General features: G+C 40.9%; 1 protein-coding gene across 3 annotated transcripts in view; it reads right to left on the reverse strand.

Annotated features, from left to right (window-relative positions):
• GPC4 (glypican 4) overlaps positions 1–21214 on the reverse strand; it is a 116943-nt gene that overhangs the window by 20997 nt on the left and 74732 nt on the right. For all 3 annotated transcript variants that reach the window (XM_025431307.3, XM_025431306.3, XM_035711971.2), the window contains exons 2-3: positions 14586–14744; positions 690–1081 (exon numbers count right to left, since the gene is read on the reverse strand). In XM_025431307.3, coding sequence (XP_025287092.1) covers positions 690–1081; positions 14586–14744 — 551 coding nt within the window. The remainder of the gene's footprint in view (positions 1–689; positions 1082–14585; positions 14745–21214) is intronic.

Genomic DNA, 21214 nt, shown 5'->3' on the forward strand with positions numbered 1-21214 from the left:
AGAGCTCTGAGTATGCCTTCAAATAAGGAAACAACACATCCTAATGCATGTTAAATACTGCTCTAGACCGTAACTAGTTAAGCCTAATCCTAGTCACTCAAAGCAACCAATGATGGAGCCTGTCTCTTTCTTTCCCTGGAGGAGAAGTAAAATGGGGGCTGAAAACAATATGGCAATATTAAACCCATTTTGAAAATTAAGGTTCCCAAGTGAACATACATCCTGCTTCTAAGAAAAGCTACCAAAGAAACCACTGGAAAGAATGACGTTATAAGATGATAGTCATCACAGCACGGTCTCTAACTATATGGTGTATCTCCATCAGAACAAAGTGTATGAGGGAAAAGGCTAAGAGAAAGAAGAGAGCACAGAAGAAAATGGTTATCAAGCCAGTGGAATTCTACTGATTTTCTACCTCCCAAACTTTCTTTTTATTTACTTATTGCGGGGGTGGGAGCATGAGCGAGCCAGCACACAAGTGGGACGGGCAGAGGGAGAGAGAGAACCCTAAGCAGACTCCATACTGAGCTTGGAGCCTGACGTGGGGCTCAAACTCTTGACCCTGAGATCATGACTTGAGCTGGAACCAGGAGTCAGACGCTTAACTTACTGTGGCCCCCAGGTGCCCCCCAAAACCTTCTTTTAAAATGAAACAACATAAAACAACACAGGATGCAAACAGCACTTACCACAGAGACTTTGCTCACTACGTCTCTTGCAACCGCTAAGCCTTGAGCAAAAGTACGGGCTGCTACAAATGCACGAGTAACCTGCAGCTTCAGTTTCCGAGGGACGTCTCCGAAGGGCTTCAGCTGCTCGGTGTACTTGCTCACACATTCCAGATACTCATCTGTAAAGTGGTACTGGGAGTTCACCAAGCGGAACATCCGCTCCAAAAGGCGAGCCCAGAAGTCACTTAGCATTTCTTCCAGGTTCACACTTCCTGCCACGTAGTAGCGCTTCAGCTCCCCAAAGAGATCTTTGAACAGTTCAGAATTTTGCATGTATAGGCGGCCGTAGGTCTTCACAAACATATCATTCAGAGATTTCTCTGCATTTTCCAGTAGTTCTTTGAAGAATTCTAAAAACAAAACAAAAAAGAAAACAAGGATTTTCAGTAATTAACAGTGTTTTTCAGGTCAATTTAAAAACTGGGGAAAAAATGACAAAATGAAACTGGAAAACATGTTCACAGATGAGGTGGATTTCTTTTGGGGGGTGCAGATGTAGCACAACTGATCATTTATCAATGAAAGTAAATCAAGGTCACAAGTCACAAAGTCACTTACTTGTATCTACATCTAAGATACGGGGAAAAATGATATCTTGGACCAACAACTTCTCAGGAGTCAATATAAAACGTACACACACACTTCTCTCATTCAGTCACAAGGTAAATAAAGAACCAGATAAAAATGGGTACATGAAATCTAAAACATGAGGTTTGCCAGAACTTTCTACTACAAGAATCTAAACCAAAGCTAACTATGCCTTGTAAAGGCAATCTGACACCAGGACAGGTATTTTCAAAACACCTTGTTTTACTTGGACACAATTTTTTTTTCTTTTCTCCTTACATCTACATGACATGCAAGAACACTGCCTGAGGGGGATGCCTGGGTGGCTCAGCAGTTTAGTGCCTGCCGTTGGCCCAGGGCAAGATCCTGGAGTCCCAGGATGCGTCCCTGCATGGGCTCCCTGCATAGAGCCTGCTTCTCCCTCTGCCTGTGTCTCTGCCTCTCTCTCTCTCTCAATCTCATAAATAAATAAATAAACAAACAAACAAATAAAATCTTAAAAAAAAAGAACACTGCCTGGGAAATGCTGGAGGCCAAGAAACATAATGAAATACTCCAAAAGCTAGCACTCAGGTTTTCTGAAAATGGGTCCTCAGATGTTTCCCATGGCATTAGTACAAATTGGGGTATCCAAGTTAACCCTGGGTTCTTAAAGAGTTCATATGGCAACATCATGAGATTCTGTGGGGGGAGGGTGGGAGGAGGGAGAGAGACATGCAATGCCTAGCAGACTCAATTACAGATTTGGTAGATTTACAGGACAGCAGGGAAAATAACTTGAGAAAAATACATTAAGAATACCTGGTTATTCCAGGTATACTTTTTGGCTTGAGTGTTAAGAGATTTTAATCTCTTAAGTACAAAGGGCAAATTAGTTTCTCCTGAAGCTTTTCCTAGGCAGTTCAAAGAAGAAAAAAGTTAGTGGTGTATCTATAACAATAATTCTTAAAGAATCTATGGCTGGTATAAAAATAAACACTTCATGATATCAAGTTTACAAGCAGGAAATGTAATAAATACCAAAGCAAAATATAAGGACCACATCAATTAAGAAAGTGCCTCCAAATGAACATGGAGCAGAAAAGAAAATCTGGTGCCTCCTTTGAAGCCAGAACATTAGCAATCTTCTCAAAATGCAATAGCCCAACAAAGCCATTATCTTCTCATACTGGGTGGGCAAATCAGAGGCTGAGAACTACTTCCAAATAGTTTCTCAAATCAAAACAAAACAAAACAAACAACAACAACAAAAAAACAAATAGTTTATCAAAACCTGCATTGGAAACACTGAAGCCTTTTGGAGGGGATGTGTGTGACTTTGTTTACTTCCAAGAGATACCTATGCCTCTGCTCATCACCACATGGGGGCTTGAGCCTCAAAGTCCACGGTCTTCTGGGTTTCAGCTTTTCAAACTGTGTGTGTTTTGTTCATGGGGTATTTTTGTGGGGAGAGGGGCTCTTTCCTTTTCCTTTGGTTGAGTTTCGCTTTTTATTTCCTGGGTGCTCTTCAAAGAGACAAAGGGAAATGGATTCCCTCTGAAGAGCTAAAAAGAAAGGGTAGTGCACAAGTCAACCTCTCACCTCCATTCCAAGCGCATTGCCTGGTATTTTTTACAGAAGTTTTCTGCCTGGAAGACCACTGGAAAGTACGCAAGGAGCTAGAGAACCATAGGAAAAACGTTACTCAAATCAGATACCTGAGAGGCCTCTAATTCTCTCCAAAATCCCAAGTGATTCTCAAGTGTGGTCCCACGACAGGCAAACATCAACACCATGTTACCACATCACCAGGGCACTTGTTAGAAATGCAAGTTCCTGGGCCCCACCCTAAACCCACTGGATCAGAGATTCTGGGCATGGATCCTAGCCATCTGCAACTCTGTTTACCCTAATGTTTGAGAACCACCACTCTAGCCAAGGAAATGTGTCTCATTTCACCCCTCAATAGCAATCAACACCAGCTCAAGGCTGTGCTAAATACGAAGCATATAGGTTAAACGTTTTAATTAGAATGTCTTTCCAATGAGCTGGTTTTTTTCCCATTTTTTCCCTCACATTCCTGGGTGTGATTTATCATGTTTTGGTGGGGATAAATTTTCTTGTGTGGAAGTCTCTCAACTAAGTGTCCAGATGCAGGCAGCACTTTTCTAGAATTCAAAGCCAGAGAGTCTTGGGGTAAGAAGAGACCTGGAAATGCCATCAGGTCCACTTCCAGTGCCTTGCTTGAATCCCTAGCACCCTGGCCAAGTGCTGCTGGTTTATCAGGTATATAATAAACAAGGGAAGCTGAGTTGTATTAGTATGGGTCCAGTGGGTTACACACATAGCTCTCACATGCTGGGAAACTGAAGCCTGGTCATTGAGATCAGTATGCAAGCCTTGTGTCAATCCAGTGCTATGAGTATTTCACGATCCAAAAGAGAAGATTCCAAAGGCAACCACAGGTCCTTCCCTCACATTGGATTTTTATTATATTGCTCATAAAATTGGCACACATCATTTAGTGTAGAAGTAGGTTGTTGGAAATTATTAGACTTGTGCTTTGATGACTCATTTAATAAGTAACTGAATATTCACTTGTATTTCTAGTGAATGGCACCTTAGTTGTACAGATTTTATGGGTGGAGGCAGAGTGGCATTTCAGAGGTGTTTGAATTTAAAAACATCTATACAATGTCAGAATTCATTGTTTAGGCTTCTAAGTGTTCCAAGTCAAAGAAATGCTAAGACACTAAACATTTTATGGGAAAAAAAAATAAAAGTCGCAGACTTCCTCATTCAGATCAAGAACCTATGGGTTGGTGTCCCTGTATAATGTAGCTGCTCTGGAGCATAAGAGAAACAATCTAATTAAGAGGAGAACTGATTTCAAACCAGCATGCCCTCTGTCCAATACCACCATGGACCTTACTTTGTTTCCTAGGACTCAAATTCTGTCTAGGAAGGGTGTGTGTGTGTGTGTGTGTGTGTGTGTGTGTGTGTACCTGTGCTGTGTGTGATGTTAATTTAAACTTTAAGAAATCAGTTTGGCGCTCCATACATACTAAATTCTAATTCCTTTCATTGTTCAGAAAATGGATTTTCTTTCTGACACTCTTTTAAAGACTCTTTAGTATGGCCATATAAGTTGCAAATATAAAGATTGTTTGAGTGGGCTATACACAGAAATTCTACAAAATTGATGTATAACAAGTTAAAATCTGATAATTTAATCCTTCTTAATGGATATGCAATTTGACAGTTATGTACTGAGTGGCTATTATGGGCTCAAATCAAAGCACAGGTTTAGCACACGTCTTAACCTTCTCGCCCAATCAGACTATAATCAACATTTCCAATAAGACAAATTTCCTTCATCCAATTCACCTTTACTATACCACCAACCCTCCGCACATGGTTTTATGTGCACCAGAGATTTTTAAAGCATCTATAAAATCCTTAATCTTTCATTTCATATAGAAAGTTTTAAAGTATTCATCTCTTTCACCTATGGAAGTTAATGGAACAAAAGTCAAGGGATTCAAAAGACCTAAACTCCCTCCTCTTTAGACTTATTCTTACTGACTCTGTTAAATGGGACTCTTCAACCTATGCCTTTTGCCTCAGAGACCTTATAAGGATGATGGACATAACTTAAATTCTAAAAGTCACTTCAATTAGGTCCAATATCAGCCAAAGCATAATAATTTGCTATAAGGAGAAAAAACGGGGGCTTTTACACCTGCCCCTCCTACAAACTAGTAGCTTTCCTATGTTCGTGTATAACTCTTGTGCATCCCCAGTCCTCCTTTTATTCCTAGGACACCTCCTTCTACAATGAGGAATAGAGCAAAATTAGACATTTGAGTCCTGGTCCACGGCCATTAATGGCAACTTCATTAATCACTGTAATGTTCATCTTCACTTTCTCCTCCATTATTCAGAATTCAGGATCAGGATCAGATCTTAATTGCTGAAGAACAACTGTACAGGCCGGAGATACCTAGCAATCATTCCTTCTTAATTATTATACCTGAAGCCAATTATAAGATACTCAGTGGTGAAGAGAGGACCAACCAGCACGGTATAACCCAGGATTCCGCAACGATCAGAAGCTCCGTTAATTGGAAATTAGATCTCCCTTGTGGCAACAACTTCTATTCGTGGAAAATGGTGGGAAGGGAATCTGTTTCAAGGGATGCTACCAGTGTCTGAAAGACAGAGTCAATGAGGTGATGGTTTAAAAGCATTTAAAATATGGTATCTGTGATCATGGTTTATTTCTCCTTCAGCTTGCAGTTCGGAGGCTTGAGTGATTATGTTCTAAGGATCAAGCAACTGCTACTCCCAGGGCTCATGGATGAGCACTTAACATAGGGGTGGAAACAGAAACTAACATGATACATCTCTAAACCAGTGTGACACAGTGGGGAAACCATGGGATCTCTCACTTACGAACTGTGTGACTTCAGATGGATGAAAGATCTAACCTGATTTTCTGTGGCCTCATCCATAACATGACACTGTTACTACTCACCTTAGATGAATAATGCCCAGCACACCAAAGACGCTCAACAAATGGACACTACTTGTAATAGGTAGTGTTCTTATTGTCACCTTTAGGGTTTCTTCCTATCTACAATCACCTTAAAAGTCTCTTGATGCTTGTTTTTATCTCTCCTAGCAGAGTCAAATATTATCCAGCTCAGGAAGCCATTAAGCCAAAGTTGCTGGAGATCAGTTAAGGAGACTCAAGGCCTTATAATACTGGGAGCGATTTAGTCAAAGGAAATGCTTAACGGCTCTGGCTCCCAATGCTGTGCAATGTCCCAGACATCTACATGGGTGGGAGGGACCATTGAGAGAAAGAAACCAAAGAGAGAAACCTCAACGCATGGAAGAGGTTTTATATCAGAAGAGAGTATCACACACTTCATGCAAAGATAAAACACAGATCATGGTAAAGGATTAAGCAAAGAATCGGTGAAAGGAAAACTGAGAAGGAAGTGGCAGGACAATCACCACCCACCCCTCCCCACACATTTCATCTGCCAGAAGTCAGCTCAGAACAAGGGCTGAGCTAGGGGACTGAGTACTTCCCAGCTCTAAATGCGAATTATTCTTAATATCAATAATACCAGTTGAACATGGGAAAAACTAAAATGAGATGACTCCTTTTCCATATAAACAGTTTCTACTCAAATATCCTGTCTTTTAAAAAGAATGAAGAAGAACATCATTTCTTCTCTCCCCAGCCACTTGTCCTGCATCAAATAAACATTCAAAATTCTTGAAACAGTTCAAAAGGCCCCCAGTTCTGCTATTAAACACCATTAATTACTCCATTATAAACAATTGGCTGGCTATTGATTAATGAGCTAGAAAACATTCTAGAACTAACCCACGACCTTAAGAGATTGGAAGTCCTTTCTTTTCAATCCACTTGGCTGTGTGCTATAAATTACCACCTTGTGTTTATAGTATTAGGAAACTGCCTTTTATGTTGAAGGATTAATTTCCTCTTTACTGTAAAGACTGTACTTCACAGCCCTGGCATGGTGTGTGAACATTAAGTTACCACCTTGACAAAATTCCTGAGAAAAGAAGCCTCCTTGAAAGTGCTACAAATCATACTTTTCACACTGTTAAGAAAACTCAAAGAGTTATATTCACCCATTCATCCAAGAGCATGCATTTAATCAAGAACAGCGAGAATAAGCCATCGATGAATGTAAGAGAAAAAGGAAATTAAACGAACATCTTACTGACTGAAACGAAACTGAAACTTTGGTCTCTGAAGATCTCTTCCCTCTGTCTTGCTTTTTCGATAAAGTCTATTTAAGTTTTCAGCAGGCATTTTCCTCTATCTTGGCAAAATCTTACTCCTCAAAAGTACCTGCTAGGGCATGGTGTACTAAAAGGACACACACTCGATTAATGTTCATCGACCGATAGCACATCAACAGACCTCCCCTAGGATGACAGGACAATTGCCAATCACAGCAAGGGCTGTGAACATACGAAAAGGTGCTAGGGATCCTACCAAAATAGGCACAACCCTTTTTCTGCAAGGTTCATTTTCGTAGTTAATCCATTTTGAATGCTAAAGCTCCTTGTGTTCTCTCTCATGGCTCCCATCTCATGCTATTGTAGCCAGAGACATGGCTAAATACTCTAAGTCTTCCACTGGACACCATTCCTTCCACAGGAAGAGGGCACCTGGCTCCAGCTAGCCAATTCCCTTTAACACACCTATGCCTTCTCATTCCAGTGCCTGAAGAAGGCTGAGGGGATGGTTTAAGCAAGCCAGGAGGCTGGAGCAGCCATCCCAAGTGTTCCATATAATAACTCTATGTGGTTCTATTCTGTGGCCTCATAAACAAACCTTATAATACAGTTTAGGTGCTCATGACTTAGTGGCAAGAGAAAAATCAGGACATAAAGTATCAATAATCTGTTAAGACTCAAATTTGCATCTACATGCACAAAAAAGATAAGGCAAATATGATGCTGATGTAAATACAATGGGTGTCGGGCAGCCCAGGTGGCTCAGCGGTTTGGTACTGCCTTCAGCCCAGGGCCTGATCCTGGAGACCCAGGATTGAGTCCCACGTTGGGCTCCCTGCATGGAGCCTGCTTCTCCCTCTGCCTGGGTCTCTGCCTCTCTCTCTCTCTCTGTCTCTCTCATGAATAAATAAATAAAATCTTAAAAAAATACAACGGGTGTCAGGGACATAGGGTAATTATTTTTCAGTAGGTGTTTCTCACTTTTGTCCACCCAAATTTTTCAGTAACATTTATAACCAGAAAAATACTATACCTTCATTGTACTCAAAAAGTACTTTATTTCCCTTTATTCTATTCATTTAACTTAATCGCTGAAAGTTTCCATGCATTTTTCTACTGTCTACAAATGGTCTACAGTGACCACTGTGATACTTTTTTGGGGGGAACCCCAAATATTTTCTTAAAACACCACCAAAACAGTTATGTTTTTCATAAAAAATACAATTTCTTTTCCTATCAAGTATCCCTTTTCAAGCTATAGCAATCTAAAAAGTATGGAGAGATATGAAGAAAATAGAACCAAATTGTCGATTACCCCATCACTAAAAGACAGCCACAACAACAGTTTATCAAATTCCCTATGTTTTTCCTATGAAGATATGTATTGTTACAGGCTTAAGATCATACCGTATCTGTACCTGTTCTCAGGTAACACCGTACAGTTTTAGCATTTCCTATGGGTATGAGATTCTTTGGTAACACCATTTATAACAACTGCATATATATGACACCATATGCACAGACCGGGATCATTATGAGACATTTAAGACCGATTTCCTATTTTTCATTATTGTAAATAATGCTGTGATGGACACCCCTGAATATAAACCTGTATACAGATCTTTCTTTCCTTGAGATAAATACCTGAAAGCAGAATTACTAAATCAAAGGCTATGAGAGTGTCTTTCAAAATTTCTGACCCACTGAACTCCAGGAAAGGTTGTGCCCATGTAGTGCTCTCCCTGAGGCATATTTATTACAACAGTTTCAATTGCTTTGCTAATTCTTTCAAGGAGAAGCAGGTGGAGAAAGGCCTGGCCTGGCTGGAGAATTCTCCCTGTCAATCAGTGGAGACGCAGTGCAGGATCGAATATGCCCTTTTCTTTGCCTGGATGGACAGATACACGGAAAGAGGGTGGGCAGAGAGAAACAACAGCTTTCTGGACTCACGGGCTCAAAGTGCAACGAACCAACAAAATAGATAAAAGCAGTTCAGTCGAAGCTCTTCCACTGACTCACTTGCTGCTTCTTGCTGATGCCACTACTTCTTAAGAAGTCAAAGCTAACAGCAGAGGCCCACAGAGCCAAGTACCGGGGGCTCTGGGCTCCCTGGAAGTTGCACAAGCATTCTCAATCCGCAGAGATAGCCAATGCTAGAGCCACAATTGGTCACACTTCAGATAACAACTCAAAAGGCAGAAAACCTTTGTCAATACAGAAATGGGTGTGTTTTGTCTGAGCTCTTGATTTGATTACAGTAAGCTGCCAGTGGCTCTTTTTCACCAAGTTTCACAGAGATTATAAAGCAGTTAGCAAAATGTCTGGCCTTCTAGTCCCCTTCACATGGAAGGAAAAGAAAACAGAATTATAAAGAAAAGAGTAGTAGTGTCTTCTAAGGAAATCAAAGACCATTAGCATTATGATCTAGAAAGAGCGCTGCATTTGCAGGATGGCGAGAAGGCCTCATGTCTTTCTTTGTAGTTCTGTAGTTACTCAGCCTATGAAATGTTGTCCACTGCACTACAGCAGAGGTTTTAAAAAAGCAATGCATTTTTTTAATGTCTGAATGTATCAAATCTAAGGTGAGGATTAAAAAGCAACCCTAGGACATATGTAGGTTATACCCTTCTATGACACATTTATTTGGAGGATTTTTTTTTTTGACATAAAAAACTCCCCAGGGGTCTTTAGGGGGTCTTCAGTAAGTCAGTCAATATGGACACGCAAAGGACAAGAATAAAACCATGTAGTTGAAAAAACAGTGAAGGTCAGAGGTATTTGCCTTTTAAAGTGAGTAGCCAGCTTCCTCCCACTGAGGTCACTGTGTTCATGGGCCTGCGAATTCTAATGCCGTCAACTCCCTGCACCTCCACACTGGTTTCTCAACCGGCCTAATGAAGGGATGGCCAGTGTGAACTCTGGGAAACTTCCAGTCAGTGATTAAAACACAGATTTGGCAAAATCTTCAGAGTGCGAAACGTCCTGCCTTCGTGAAATGATAGAAAACAAGGGGGCTGAGGGCTTCAGGGAAGGGTGGCCACTTTGATTTACACTTGGCCTGTGCAGATAGATGGGACAGACAATTATTTCTTTTATGTGCGTTTTAAGCTAATTCAGAAAATTTCTACTATTCTTTGAGTTAACAAGCCTCAGGCTCATGGGAGGGTTTTCAAAGACCTGGGGAAAGTAGTGGAGTTAAGAAATGATAGCAGGAAAATAGAGGGTACCAGACAGGCGGCTAATTAACATCTTGTAAGACCTTTCACTAAAGCAGCTGGTCTAGTCACATGTTTAGAAGATTCACAGAATTTTTAGAATTGAAAGGGTCTTTAGAGAGCATCTAGCTCAACCCCTTCATTTTATGGATGGGAAAACTGAGACCCAGTTAATTGCCCCAGGTCACAGTGGGTTCACAGCAGAATCAGGCTGACAATTCAGTGTGCTCTGCCTCCCGAAGTTACTACATTTGCTCCCTACACTGATGAATTAACAGAGTTTTTGCAGTGGACTAGCATCAAGACAACATCTCTATTTCCTTAAGATTTAACATGCAAACTATTTGATTTTGGAAGTTAAGCAAAAATAAATTTTCGAACTTGTTACATCGGTTTTACTATGTGATTCAGAGATATATTTAACATGGCAGCTCTAATCTTCTTAATCTATTTGGGTTGTTTGATTGAACTATGCTTCTTTTAAAAACAACTAGTCTCTCACAAAACATGACATTTTGGGGTGGGCCTTTATGTTGTGGTCCCTAAACACGGATTATGCCCCACTTCTATTATTTCTATTCCTTTGCCTGGCAATTCTTTCAAAGCCCCCTGAACTGAGCATCTGATTAGCATATTCATGAGATAACCGATTCAGCTATGTTAATTAGCAGTTCTACTTCAAAAAAAAATTTTTTTTTTCCCAGAACTCACCAAGAGGGGGAGCAGCTAGCTCTGCCACTATCACTTTCTAGCTCCAGGTCTCTAGCCTAGGATAGTACATTTGTACATTTCTGGTACAGATCCTCAGTTAAAGAATGGGCAAGAGAGATTACAGTGTAGAAAAAAAAGAGGTGAGACCTTAAACTCAGACGTACAAGTTTAAAAATGAGAATCCTGAGAATTTTGGTGTGGAGGGGTAGTGCCTAAGTAAGTATACTTAATGTACTTTCTCCAGGTCTGTGAATACACACATGTACACAGTTTACAACTTTAAAAAAATGGGTTTACAGACTTTATAATCTCTTTAGATGGCAAATAATAAAAAATTAAACATGTAGAACGAAAAGCCTTTAAAGATAAGGGAATTGGCTCCGAAACACCAGGACTGGCATTTGAACTCTGGAGCTCCCTGAGGAAGAATGATAGAAAACCTGAGGCAATGGGATGATTTCTAGTTAATGAAGGCTGACCCCCTAAAAGCCTACAACCTTATTTTTGTTGAAAAGTTTATAACTTTAATAAGCAGGGTACCTGGGTAGCTCAGTTAGTTAAGCATTTACCTTCGGCTTGGGTCATGATCCCGGGATAGGGCCCCCGTGTGTGTGTGTGTGTGTGTGTGTGTGTGTGTGTGTGTGTGTGTGTAGATCCCTTGCTTGTGGAGGGGGGGGGTCTGCTTCCCCCCCCCCGCCCCTGCCCCTCTGCTCATGAGCTTGTGGAAGAGGACACATGCACATGCCTTCTCTCTCAAATAAATAAATAAATAATCTCAAACAAAAAGTTTATAACAAATTAACTGTTCCAGCCTTAGAAAGAAGTGTTATCTCAGAAACAGGAGTAAAGTTCTGATGGTAGAGGACCCTGGGCTCAGGGTCACCACTTTAAATTTACACTGTAAGCTTGGAGATGGCAAAAGAGGCTCTTTTGAAATTGCCTGACCTTATAGGTTCCCATGTGTCCCTCTGTTATTTCCTCAGGATTTGTCGTCAGCCTTTTTCCTGCCACCTTGAACACTCCATCATGGTTCTTCAGCTGCCATCTTATTGCTCTGCCCAATCTCTTCCCTTCCATTCACATCAATAGCCTCAGGCTTGGACAATTCTTTGACCAAAGCACCCTGCCACCCTTGGATTACGGAGCATCAAGACAGCCCCTAAACAATTTCACTCAACATCCTCTTTAGGCCTGAGGCACATTGGTGGGTCCTAACGGCCATCCTTAAAAATCAGTCAACAAATGCAGTACCCACTTGAGGATTATGGTTTATTGGATACCAGTCAACTGAAGTTTTAACCATACAAACACATTTAATTATCTCAGAAAACCTAGCTTGGAGGAAATAGGCAACGTATCCCAGAGGTCTGTTCTGATCTCCAGACCAAACACATTTAAGCTACTACTCCTTCAAAAGAAATGTAATCTGTATTAAAAAAAAAGAAAGAAAGAAATGTAATCTGTGCTCACTACCTTTGTTGTCTATGCCATATTTTAATTTGAAGTCAGAAGAAATAAACGAAAGCTTCATAATCATTTTTCAAGACCAGTTTTGAAACTGATAAAGAAACAATGTTAACACATTTATTGAATGTGAAACCTGGTAGGGAAGGGCCAGAGAATCGGTTTTTCCATCCTTTTTAAAAAAACATATGTTAACACTTACTGATAGTGTTTCTCTGTATGGCTTTTTAAAAACTACACGCTGGAATCATACGAGTAATGCTATAAAACCATGGGGAGTGGGAAGGGGAAAGAATAGCTAAAGCAGCAGGCCTGCAGGCAAGAGACGTCACTAATGTCTGTGGGCTCCGTACCAGGAGGAGACCCGTCTAACAGGAAATGGGGTGACTTGGAGGTGGCAGAACCTGAAAACAGCTTTGTCTCCACTCCATCATGCTACCAACAGGCTAGCCATTTGTAAAGAGCAGGACTTTTTCCTCCTACATGCCCTTATTAAACCCCAAGGGGTTGTTTTCATGTGTTAGCATCTCAAGTTTTCTAAGATGGCCATCTAATTGTCTAAGTATCCTCTTCAAAGTCAAAGAAAATGCTGAGGTTACTGTCTTGAATAAGAAATGCCAGTCAAGCGAATACCAGTCTTTTCAATGATTAAACTAAGAGTTTAGTGACCAAGAGAAACAGAGGTGGCCTAATGATGTCTTTTGGCAATAACACCCATCTTCGAGGGATGTTACCATGTTGTTAAGTACTCTTTATAGTTACAGCATGTGTTATGGGGTGGGGGTATAGACTAATAGACAGGATATACAGACATATAAAACATTTTCATCCACCCAGGAGAAGGAGGAGATAAATTCAAGATTGAATACAATATTGCATAGTAACTGGTGGTAAAATGGGTATGATAAATGACATGCTACATAGAGAGAACTTTAGTTCAACTACATTACAAATTAAATATGCTTTCATGGTCTAGCCTGGGAACCGAACACTTATTAAATTGGTTCTAAGTTTCAAATAACAAATCTCAAAAGCCAACATTTGAAATACAACCTGTTCTTTAGCTGGGGACTGCCTTATCAGCTATATAAATCTAATTTAGTCCAACTTCTCACCATGGTAACAAGCCCTTTGCAGAAATACTCAAAGACATTTCACATCTCGAAAATTTGCCTTGTACTTCACCACCACACATAATGTCAGGAAAAGCATGCTTCAAAGGTACTATGTAATTAGAATGGCCTTTAAAACAGGCACAAAGGAAATAATTCCTATTAAAATTAAATCTACTTCATAACACTCTTCAAACTGAGTGAAGAGCAACAGAGAAGAGAATCCTGAGGTGTTTGGAACCCAGACTCTAAAAGTCTGTTATCTGTAACATTGCCTCAGGTATGATTGAAGTGCTTCTCATTTGGCTTATCTTGGCCATTTCTTCACTATTAAAAGAAAGCGTTCATATGAGAATTCCTGTTTGGCGCAGGGGACTGAAATGGGTTGGGTCATGGCTTTACATGGATAGACTAAGCCAAGGTACTAGCTAAGGGATGAAACCCAGCTTAACGACAATTATAAATACAGGAGCTACTTCTGGGTCCCTGCTGCATGCAAACTCAAGAGCTGAATTTTAATCCTATCCATGTTCTACAGGGCTCCTAGGAATTCTGGTTGTCTCTGGGGAATCCAGTTTGAAATTTAATTTGAAGTCCAGCATCTGCAGAATCTCTATGCTTATTCTGTTTTCAGATGCCTGCTTTTTATTAGGGAGATTTTTTTTCCCCCAGTAACTTGCGTCAACAACACTATTTTGTGTTCACCCAAGAAAATAAATGAAAGCCTTTAAATTAAACTACTTAAATCTCTTTTTTGGCTCCTTGTGACCAGATTTCCATAATGCCTACCATACAGATTCTACTGTATCCAGAAGGATCCTAGCAATGAAGCTGGAAGGCTAACTTGCCCTTAGGGATCCAACAAGGAGAATGTCTTCGGAGAAGACAAAGGAGCTGTGAAAAAGCAATTGTATGAACTGAGCTGTTACTGTAAAATGTGACTTGCATAAAAGGTGTAAAACAAAGTCAAGAACAAAGCACATATTGATGCTTCTTTGGACCAGAGTTCCAATACCTACCATCAAACTTCTTGTAACGGGAAGCAAAGATGGCTTGCAAGTGGTTACATTGTTCGCTGACCACACTTTTGAAATCATCTTTACTTTGCAGGCTGTATTTCTCCTCCATCTCCTGAGAGCAGCAGGTATAGCCCTGGGGACAGATCTTCAAATGATCACCTGGAAGATAAAATTGTACGACAATCAATCTCCATCATCATTCATCAGGTCTAAGAGGCAAGACTTTTGCTTAAGTGCACACACTTCAATTCCACCTGAGAGGTTCCCGTAAAAGCCTAGGTATCATGTGTATCTGAAAAGTTTTATTGAAACTAAAAAAACATCAAGGCAGCTGGCTGGCTCAATCGTGTAGAGCATTCGACTCATGAACTCAGGGTCCTGGGTTTGAGCCCCATGTTGAGGGTAGAGTTTATTTAAGAAAATAAACTAAAAACATCCATTCCCTTATGGAAAAGCTAAAATAATAAAGCCACCTACAAAAGACAAAAGAACTTTCAAATCAAGAAGATTGCTATACCACAGGAGAATCAGTGTGGCCAATAAACAGTATCATTCAAGATCAACCCAAGGATTTTTTTAAAAAAATAAATTAGTCAAGATTCTATGCTAAATACTCTATAAATTATGCAAATGAGACATAAGTTTTTCTAGCTTTTGGGAGTTGACATTCCAAGAGAGGGTACCCTTAATGAATAATGATTTATAAAATATCTGACAGCCAAAGACTAAGCAAAGACACCAGAGGTAGTCACACTGTGGGGAAGCAAAGGAATAAGTGGATTTCAAGGAGTTGGTGGCCAAGAAGAAACAATGGGAGTTCACACTGGATAACTTCAGGCTTTAAGTCACAAATGGTAATGGCAAATGACCCTCAAATTTCAGACTTTCTCATCCAGTATCTTCTGCAGTTAGACACTATTTGACCTTATGATACTGGGATATGTAGCCACTCATCCCAATATAGACTGATAGCTTCCAATAAATGTAATCTTTATGAAGTAATGTAGTCCTCAGAGTCCAGAGAAATGCTTTAATATGCATCACTCCACAGCAGCCCAACCCGTAAAGTATCTCCCTCCCCTACACCAACTACATTCTGCTTGTGGTTAGCACAGGAGGGTTAGGAGGGCTTTTTTTTACTTTTAATAGATCCTGAATTCCACCCATACCTTGTTCCTCTTGCCAGAGAACACAACTGTGCTTTGCAGAGACCATACCTCTCCTTCATAATGACTAGGAGATATGGTGCCACTGAAAACCCAACCCCAACAGTTATCTAGTTTTTACACGTGTTTACAAGCATTCACTGCCATGGTTCCTCCTGCTATTGCTGTTCGTGTTCCATGTAAGATGAGAGGTCTGAAAACAAATCAAGATCGCAGGTACTCAGGAAATGAGTATGCTGAAGACATATGCACCTGTCAACCCAACCATAAGTACATACAATAAATAAAGGGCTGGAGAATGATGAGCCAATCAAACACCACCAATCATGGGAAATGAACTGAGCCATCAGCTGGCCATTGCTGCTTCTTGGCTAAGTGTGCTTAGAAGAATAAATCTTGACCTAAGACAGATATCACAGTGGCTTTGGTGATGTGGGGTACAGCAGATAAAACAAAGGTAAGCAACTTAATTTGACTAAACTAGGACTGTCAACAGCATGTATGCAAATCATTACATAATCTGATATATGCCTGATCATTCTTCCTTCTTGGCAATTAAAAAGTAGGGAGAATGTTACTGCCACACAAAAAAGGGGGAATATGTAATAAAGGACTATTGAGGGAAGGGAGGAGGGAAACAATCTTCAAATAACTTCCTCATCCAGAAAGAAACTGCTAAAAGTTTCTTTGAGCATTTTGGAAACCCTTGGTCAGCAGACAAATCTAACCCAAAAAGGAATGGGGGTGGGTAAGATTGTGTATAAGAGTTTAGAAGCTGTGAAGCTTCAGAGTATCTTAGATCTCATTAGCCAAAGAAGAAGGTTGCTAAGGCTCAGTTTTCTGCAAACATCTTTGTTACAACCAAAAACAAAACTCCCTCTTCACTGGCTTAACAAGTTCACAGTAGGACTTTGGTACTGAGACACATAATTAACAGAGAGCTATCCAGTTGTCTCCAGGTTTCAGGGTTGAGGATTTCCCCCAACATGGTCTTAACATGTGAACTAATACGAAGAACCCCAACTAATACAGCAATTGCTGTAGTTGCATTAAATAATCCATCACACACCCCACATAGAAAATTAATTGGAATGCTCAGAGTGAGAGCTTAAGACACGCAGTGCTATTTAAATGAATTATAATAAGGGGGCAGCTACTTTTTAAGATTGTCACAGGCTAAAATTCATCACATGCTGGTTTTTGAATGCCTGCAAAGATTCCATTGGGGTATGCACAGAATCTCCAAGGCAAAACAATTCATGAGTTTGGAAAATAATCCATGTTCAGGGGCTACTTATTGGATGCTATCAAAATAGGCTTCTAAGTCCAAGGGAAAGCCCACCTTTTTTCTACCGCCAATGCATACACACACAGACACACAACCTGAAGCTGGAAAACTTAGAGACAGCAGGAAAAAATAATTTTCTATACTTAAGAATGTGCTAGACAAAAAAAGAAGGTGCTAGACATTGAGGGGTATAAACTGCCCCACAGAAATTTTACACTGAGACACCCTTCAAAAATGGGTAACAGCAATAAAAGTTACCAGTAACCTGCTGAATGAAAACAGCACCATTTCCACTGACACATGAATACACTGGAGCATCAAAAAGGCCCAGCATATTGGGGCACCAAGGTGGCAGGTGAATCTTGATTTTGGCTCAGGTCATGATCTCGGGGTCATGGGACTGTGCCCCATGCCAGGCTCTGTACTCTGCACATGGTCAGCTTGTCCCCTTCCCTACTTCCCCTTGCTCTTGCATACGTGCATGCATGCTCTCATAAATAAATAAATCTTTAAACAAATAAATACATACACAAATGGCCCAGCATAGCCAGTGTACTCTGTCCATTTCATAGCCACCAGGGGCCCCTGGCAGGACCTTATGGAGACCAGCTTATACCAGAACACTGAAGTACAGATTTTTTGGCAATACCTAATTAAAAAAGAATCCACTTTCATTTTAGAGAGAAGGTATTTCCAGGAAGACTTTAATAGTAAAAGGGTTGCCTTGTATAAAGGACAACAACAGGGTTAAGGGTAGACACTTGGCTAATGCTTCTGCTGGCAAAGTCGTCTTCCTCTCTGTGCAAAGCAGCCCACTCCAACAGGCTACTTTTGCCCATGTAGCCTTGAATATGCCACTTACTCTGTCTGCATTTCTAAAAAGCATTACTTGAAAATGTAATCTGACATCTTTGCCCAAAGCCCTGTCTGAGACACACACAGTCCAAGACGCACTTGTAAATTAAATCCCAAGACATGCATACGCTACTGGGGACTCAGTGCCACAACCAATTTCTGCTGATGAGAAGTACAAGGAGGAAAGGGGGGGCAGTCTCAGTGCATTTGAAAATGGAACCAGGGCAGCCCCGGTGGCTCAGCGGTTTAGCGCCGCCTTTGGCCTAGGGTGAGATCCTGGAGTCCCGGGATCAAGTCCCACATCGGGCTCCCTGCATGGAGCCTGCCTGTGTCTCTGCCTGCCCCTCTCTCTCTCCCCTCTCTGTGTATTCTCATGAATAAATAAATAAAATCTTAAAAAAAAAAAGAAAATGGAATCAGAGCTCCGCATTCTGATAAGAACTTGAGTAAACTCATTTGATTTTTAAAAACTTAAGGGCATTTGGGTGGCACAGTTGGTTAAGCATCCCACTCTTGGTTTCAGTTCAAATTGGGATCTCAGGGTTGTGGGTTTGAGCCCCATCAGAGCCTGCTTGAGATTCTCTCTCTCCCCCTCTGCTCCTAACCATATCCCCCCCACCATCATGCACTAGCTCACTCTAAAATCAATCAATTTTTAAGATTTCTGGAGCACCTGACTGGCTCAGTCAGAAGAACATGCAACTCTTAATCTTGAATATTTTTACTTAAAGTGCCCAAAACAATTTATATTAAAAGCCAGGGCACACATAATATCTGAAAGACATTCTGCTAGGCTGCACCTGCTCCTAAAATGCTGTGTCTGAACAAGAAAGGCCTTTTCTTTTTGGAGATCTCCTTTCTAAACCTGGTGATCCTTTCTCATTTAAGAAAGATGGAACAGGGTGCCTGGGTGGCTCAGTTGGTTAAGCATCTGCCTTCAGCTCAGATCATGATCTCAGGGTCCTGGGATCGAGCCCTGCATTGGGCTCCCTGTTCAGTGGGAAGCCTGCTTCTCCCTTTCCCCCTGCCCCTGTTCATTCTCTCTTGCATTCTCTCAAAAACATAAAATTAAAAAAAAAAGAAAGATGGAGCAGTATTTTCTTGGCTGAGTGAGCAGAGGGACAATGGGATCCAGTATGAGACAGGTGGGCGCAGACAGTGCAACGGTAAGTGCTGGGCATATGCCTTTTTTTAAGGAGCTCTAGGTAATTCTGCTACATACACTTCTCTAAGAATTACTACGTGAAAGGCTTAAGCAATAGAGCCATGGAAGAGCTGGGAACAGTCATAAGCCAGTGAATTCAATGGCTCAGGTGACGATCTACAACTGTTGTTTGTTTCATCTATCGCCCTAACTCAACCTCCTCCTTCCATGACCTTTGCTGGTCATGTGGCTCTGTCCACATAGCTCTTCCAGGCTGTTTTCACTCCTTTCCTCTACCCTTACCATTCTGTGTGGCCCTCCCCCACAACTTTGGACTGCACCGAGTATGAACCTAAAGGCTTTTGTTTTTTTATTTATATTTGTTTAGAGTTCCCTGTTCTTCATTTAAAAAGCAGGGAAGTTGAAAAGGTTTTCTAAGGAAGCACCTAAAATAAGTTGCTTTTTCTACATGGCCCTAGACTTATTTTTTCTCTGTGGGTCAGTGGCCTTCTAAAGAAAAAAAGGTCCTCTAGCCCTGTCCTCTGAGGCTTGGATGAGATTCAATGAAGCATGCTTTTAAAGCATAACTCTGTGTAAAAAAAAATCACTCAAATAAGCCAAACTTTTTTCAATCATACCAGCTCTATGTAATTTCTCTTTAGTGTTGATATCCATGCCTTAGTTTTCAAAGATGAACAAAGACAATCACAGTAAATTACTACTCGATCCTGCCGAGTGTGTATTTGTTCTTTTTTGGAGGCACTTCAAATCAATGGTTAAACAAGAAGGCAATGAGAATGGGGAATCTAGTCTATCCTATAATAGGACTTGGTGGCATAACATCTGTGGAAATGTGCTTTCTCGTTTTATCTTGTCAACTTCCTTTTACCAAAGGCTGGCTCTGATGTACAAATGGGGTGTGGCCAATGTCTGTGGATGTTCAGTTGCTCATACTCACTTTCCCATAGAAAGTGTTACAGATGGATATCAGTTCCCAGGCCAGCTCTCTGCTTATTTACTATCAACTAGACTATTTTTAACCGTATCTTACAACCACTTCTCTAGGTTTTTCTCAGAAAATTCATTTTGAAGTCCGACTACATGCCAAGAAAATGTCTCTCTGATTCTCACATACTTGGGGGGAATGGTGATAGAAGAATACTTGTCACCACTAAGGTGTTAGTTTTCTGTATACATAGGAGATAAAGTTAATCTCAAGTCATTAGTCCCCCAGAGTTCTAAGTGGAGGGAACGGCGGCCAGAAACCTTTATGGGGCCCAGTGGCAGAGAACCCAGGCTTGCCTGCACCAGCAGGATTTGTAGGGCAAACGTTCTCTGCACTCCAAATGATTTTACCAATAAAACCACCAAATGCCATTAGTAAATAAGAGAGACGCAAATTGTACCCTAAGGGTGAGGGCTGCAGAGAAGAACATTTGAGAAGAACGAACTGGAAAGCACTTTGTAAATTGCAAATGTAAGAGACTGTAATTTTACATTGGTTGTTCTTGCAGAAACAGAATGCCTCACTTGGGTTTTGAAGAAAACTTAGCTCTTTACAAGGGGTTTTGAGAAAGGGAGTTTAAAAGGTTCCAAATACTTAACACAATTCAGAGGTTTTATTCTGCAAGGCTAATGGTAGTCTCAGGATAAGAAGACTCATGTGGGAAGTTAGGATCTGGGTTTGAGTCCCAGCTCTACACGACTCACGGCAGGCTCTGTGGAAAGTCAGAAAGTCACTTACCTACTAGAGCCTTACAAAAGCCCTTTGTAAACAAGGAAGCATTATGTAAATGAAAAAGTGCAATAAGGAAACAAAGACAGAAAGAAAGAAAGAAAGAACATCTATTATACCCTGATAAGCTACTGAAGTCCTCCAGGAAGAGACTTTTCTGACAACTTGTACTAGTTGAGGGAGAGGGAGGGGCTAGGCAGGCAGTACCTTCTCTCCTCTGGTTAGTTCAGGGAAATTTCTCCTTCAAGGGTGGATTTTAGGGGAGTCAAAATAGCCAGACAGGAGGTGTTGAATGGCATGCAGAAGTGATAGTGAACTGATGAAAACAAAACGCAGACATCTCAAGGGCCATCAAAAGCAAAGCCCTGGGAGCTTAAGGAGACATGATGATGGAAAAAGATATGGTATCCTAGATGGGTCCCTGGAACGGAAAAAAACATT

Source organism: Canis lupus, chromosome X, assembly GCF_003254725.2.
Source record: "Canis lupus dingo isolate Sandy chromosome X, ASM325472v2, whole genome shotgun sequence".
In the NCBI taxonomy this organism is placed as follows: Eukaryota; Metazoa; Chordata; class Mammalia; order Carnivora; family Canidae; genus Canis; species Canis lupus.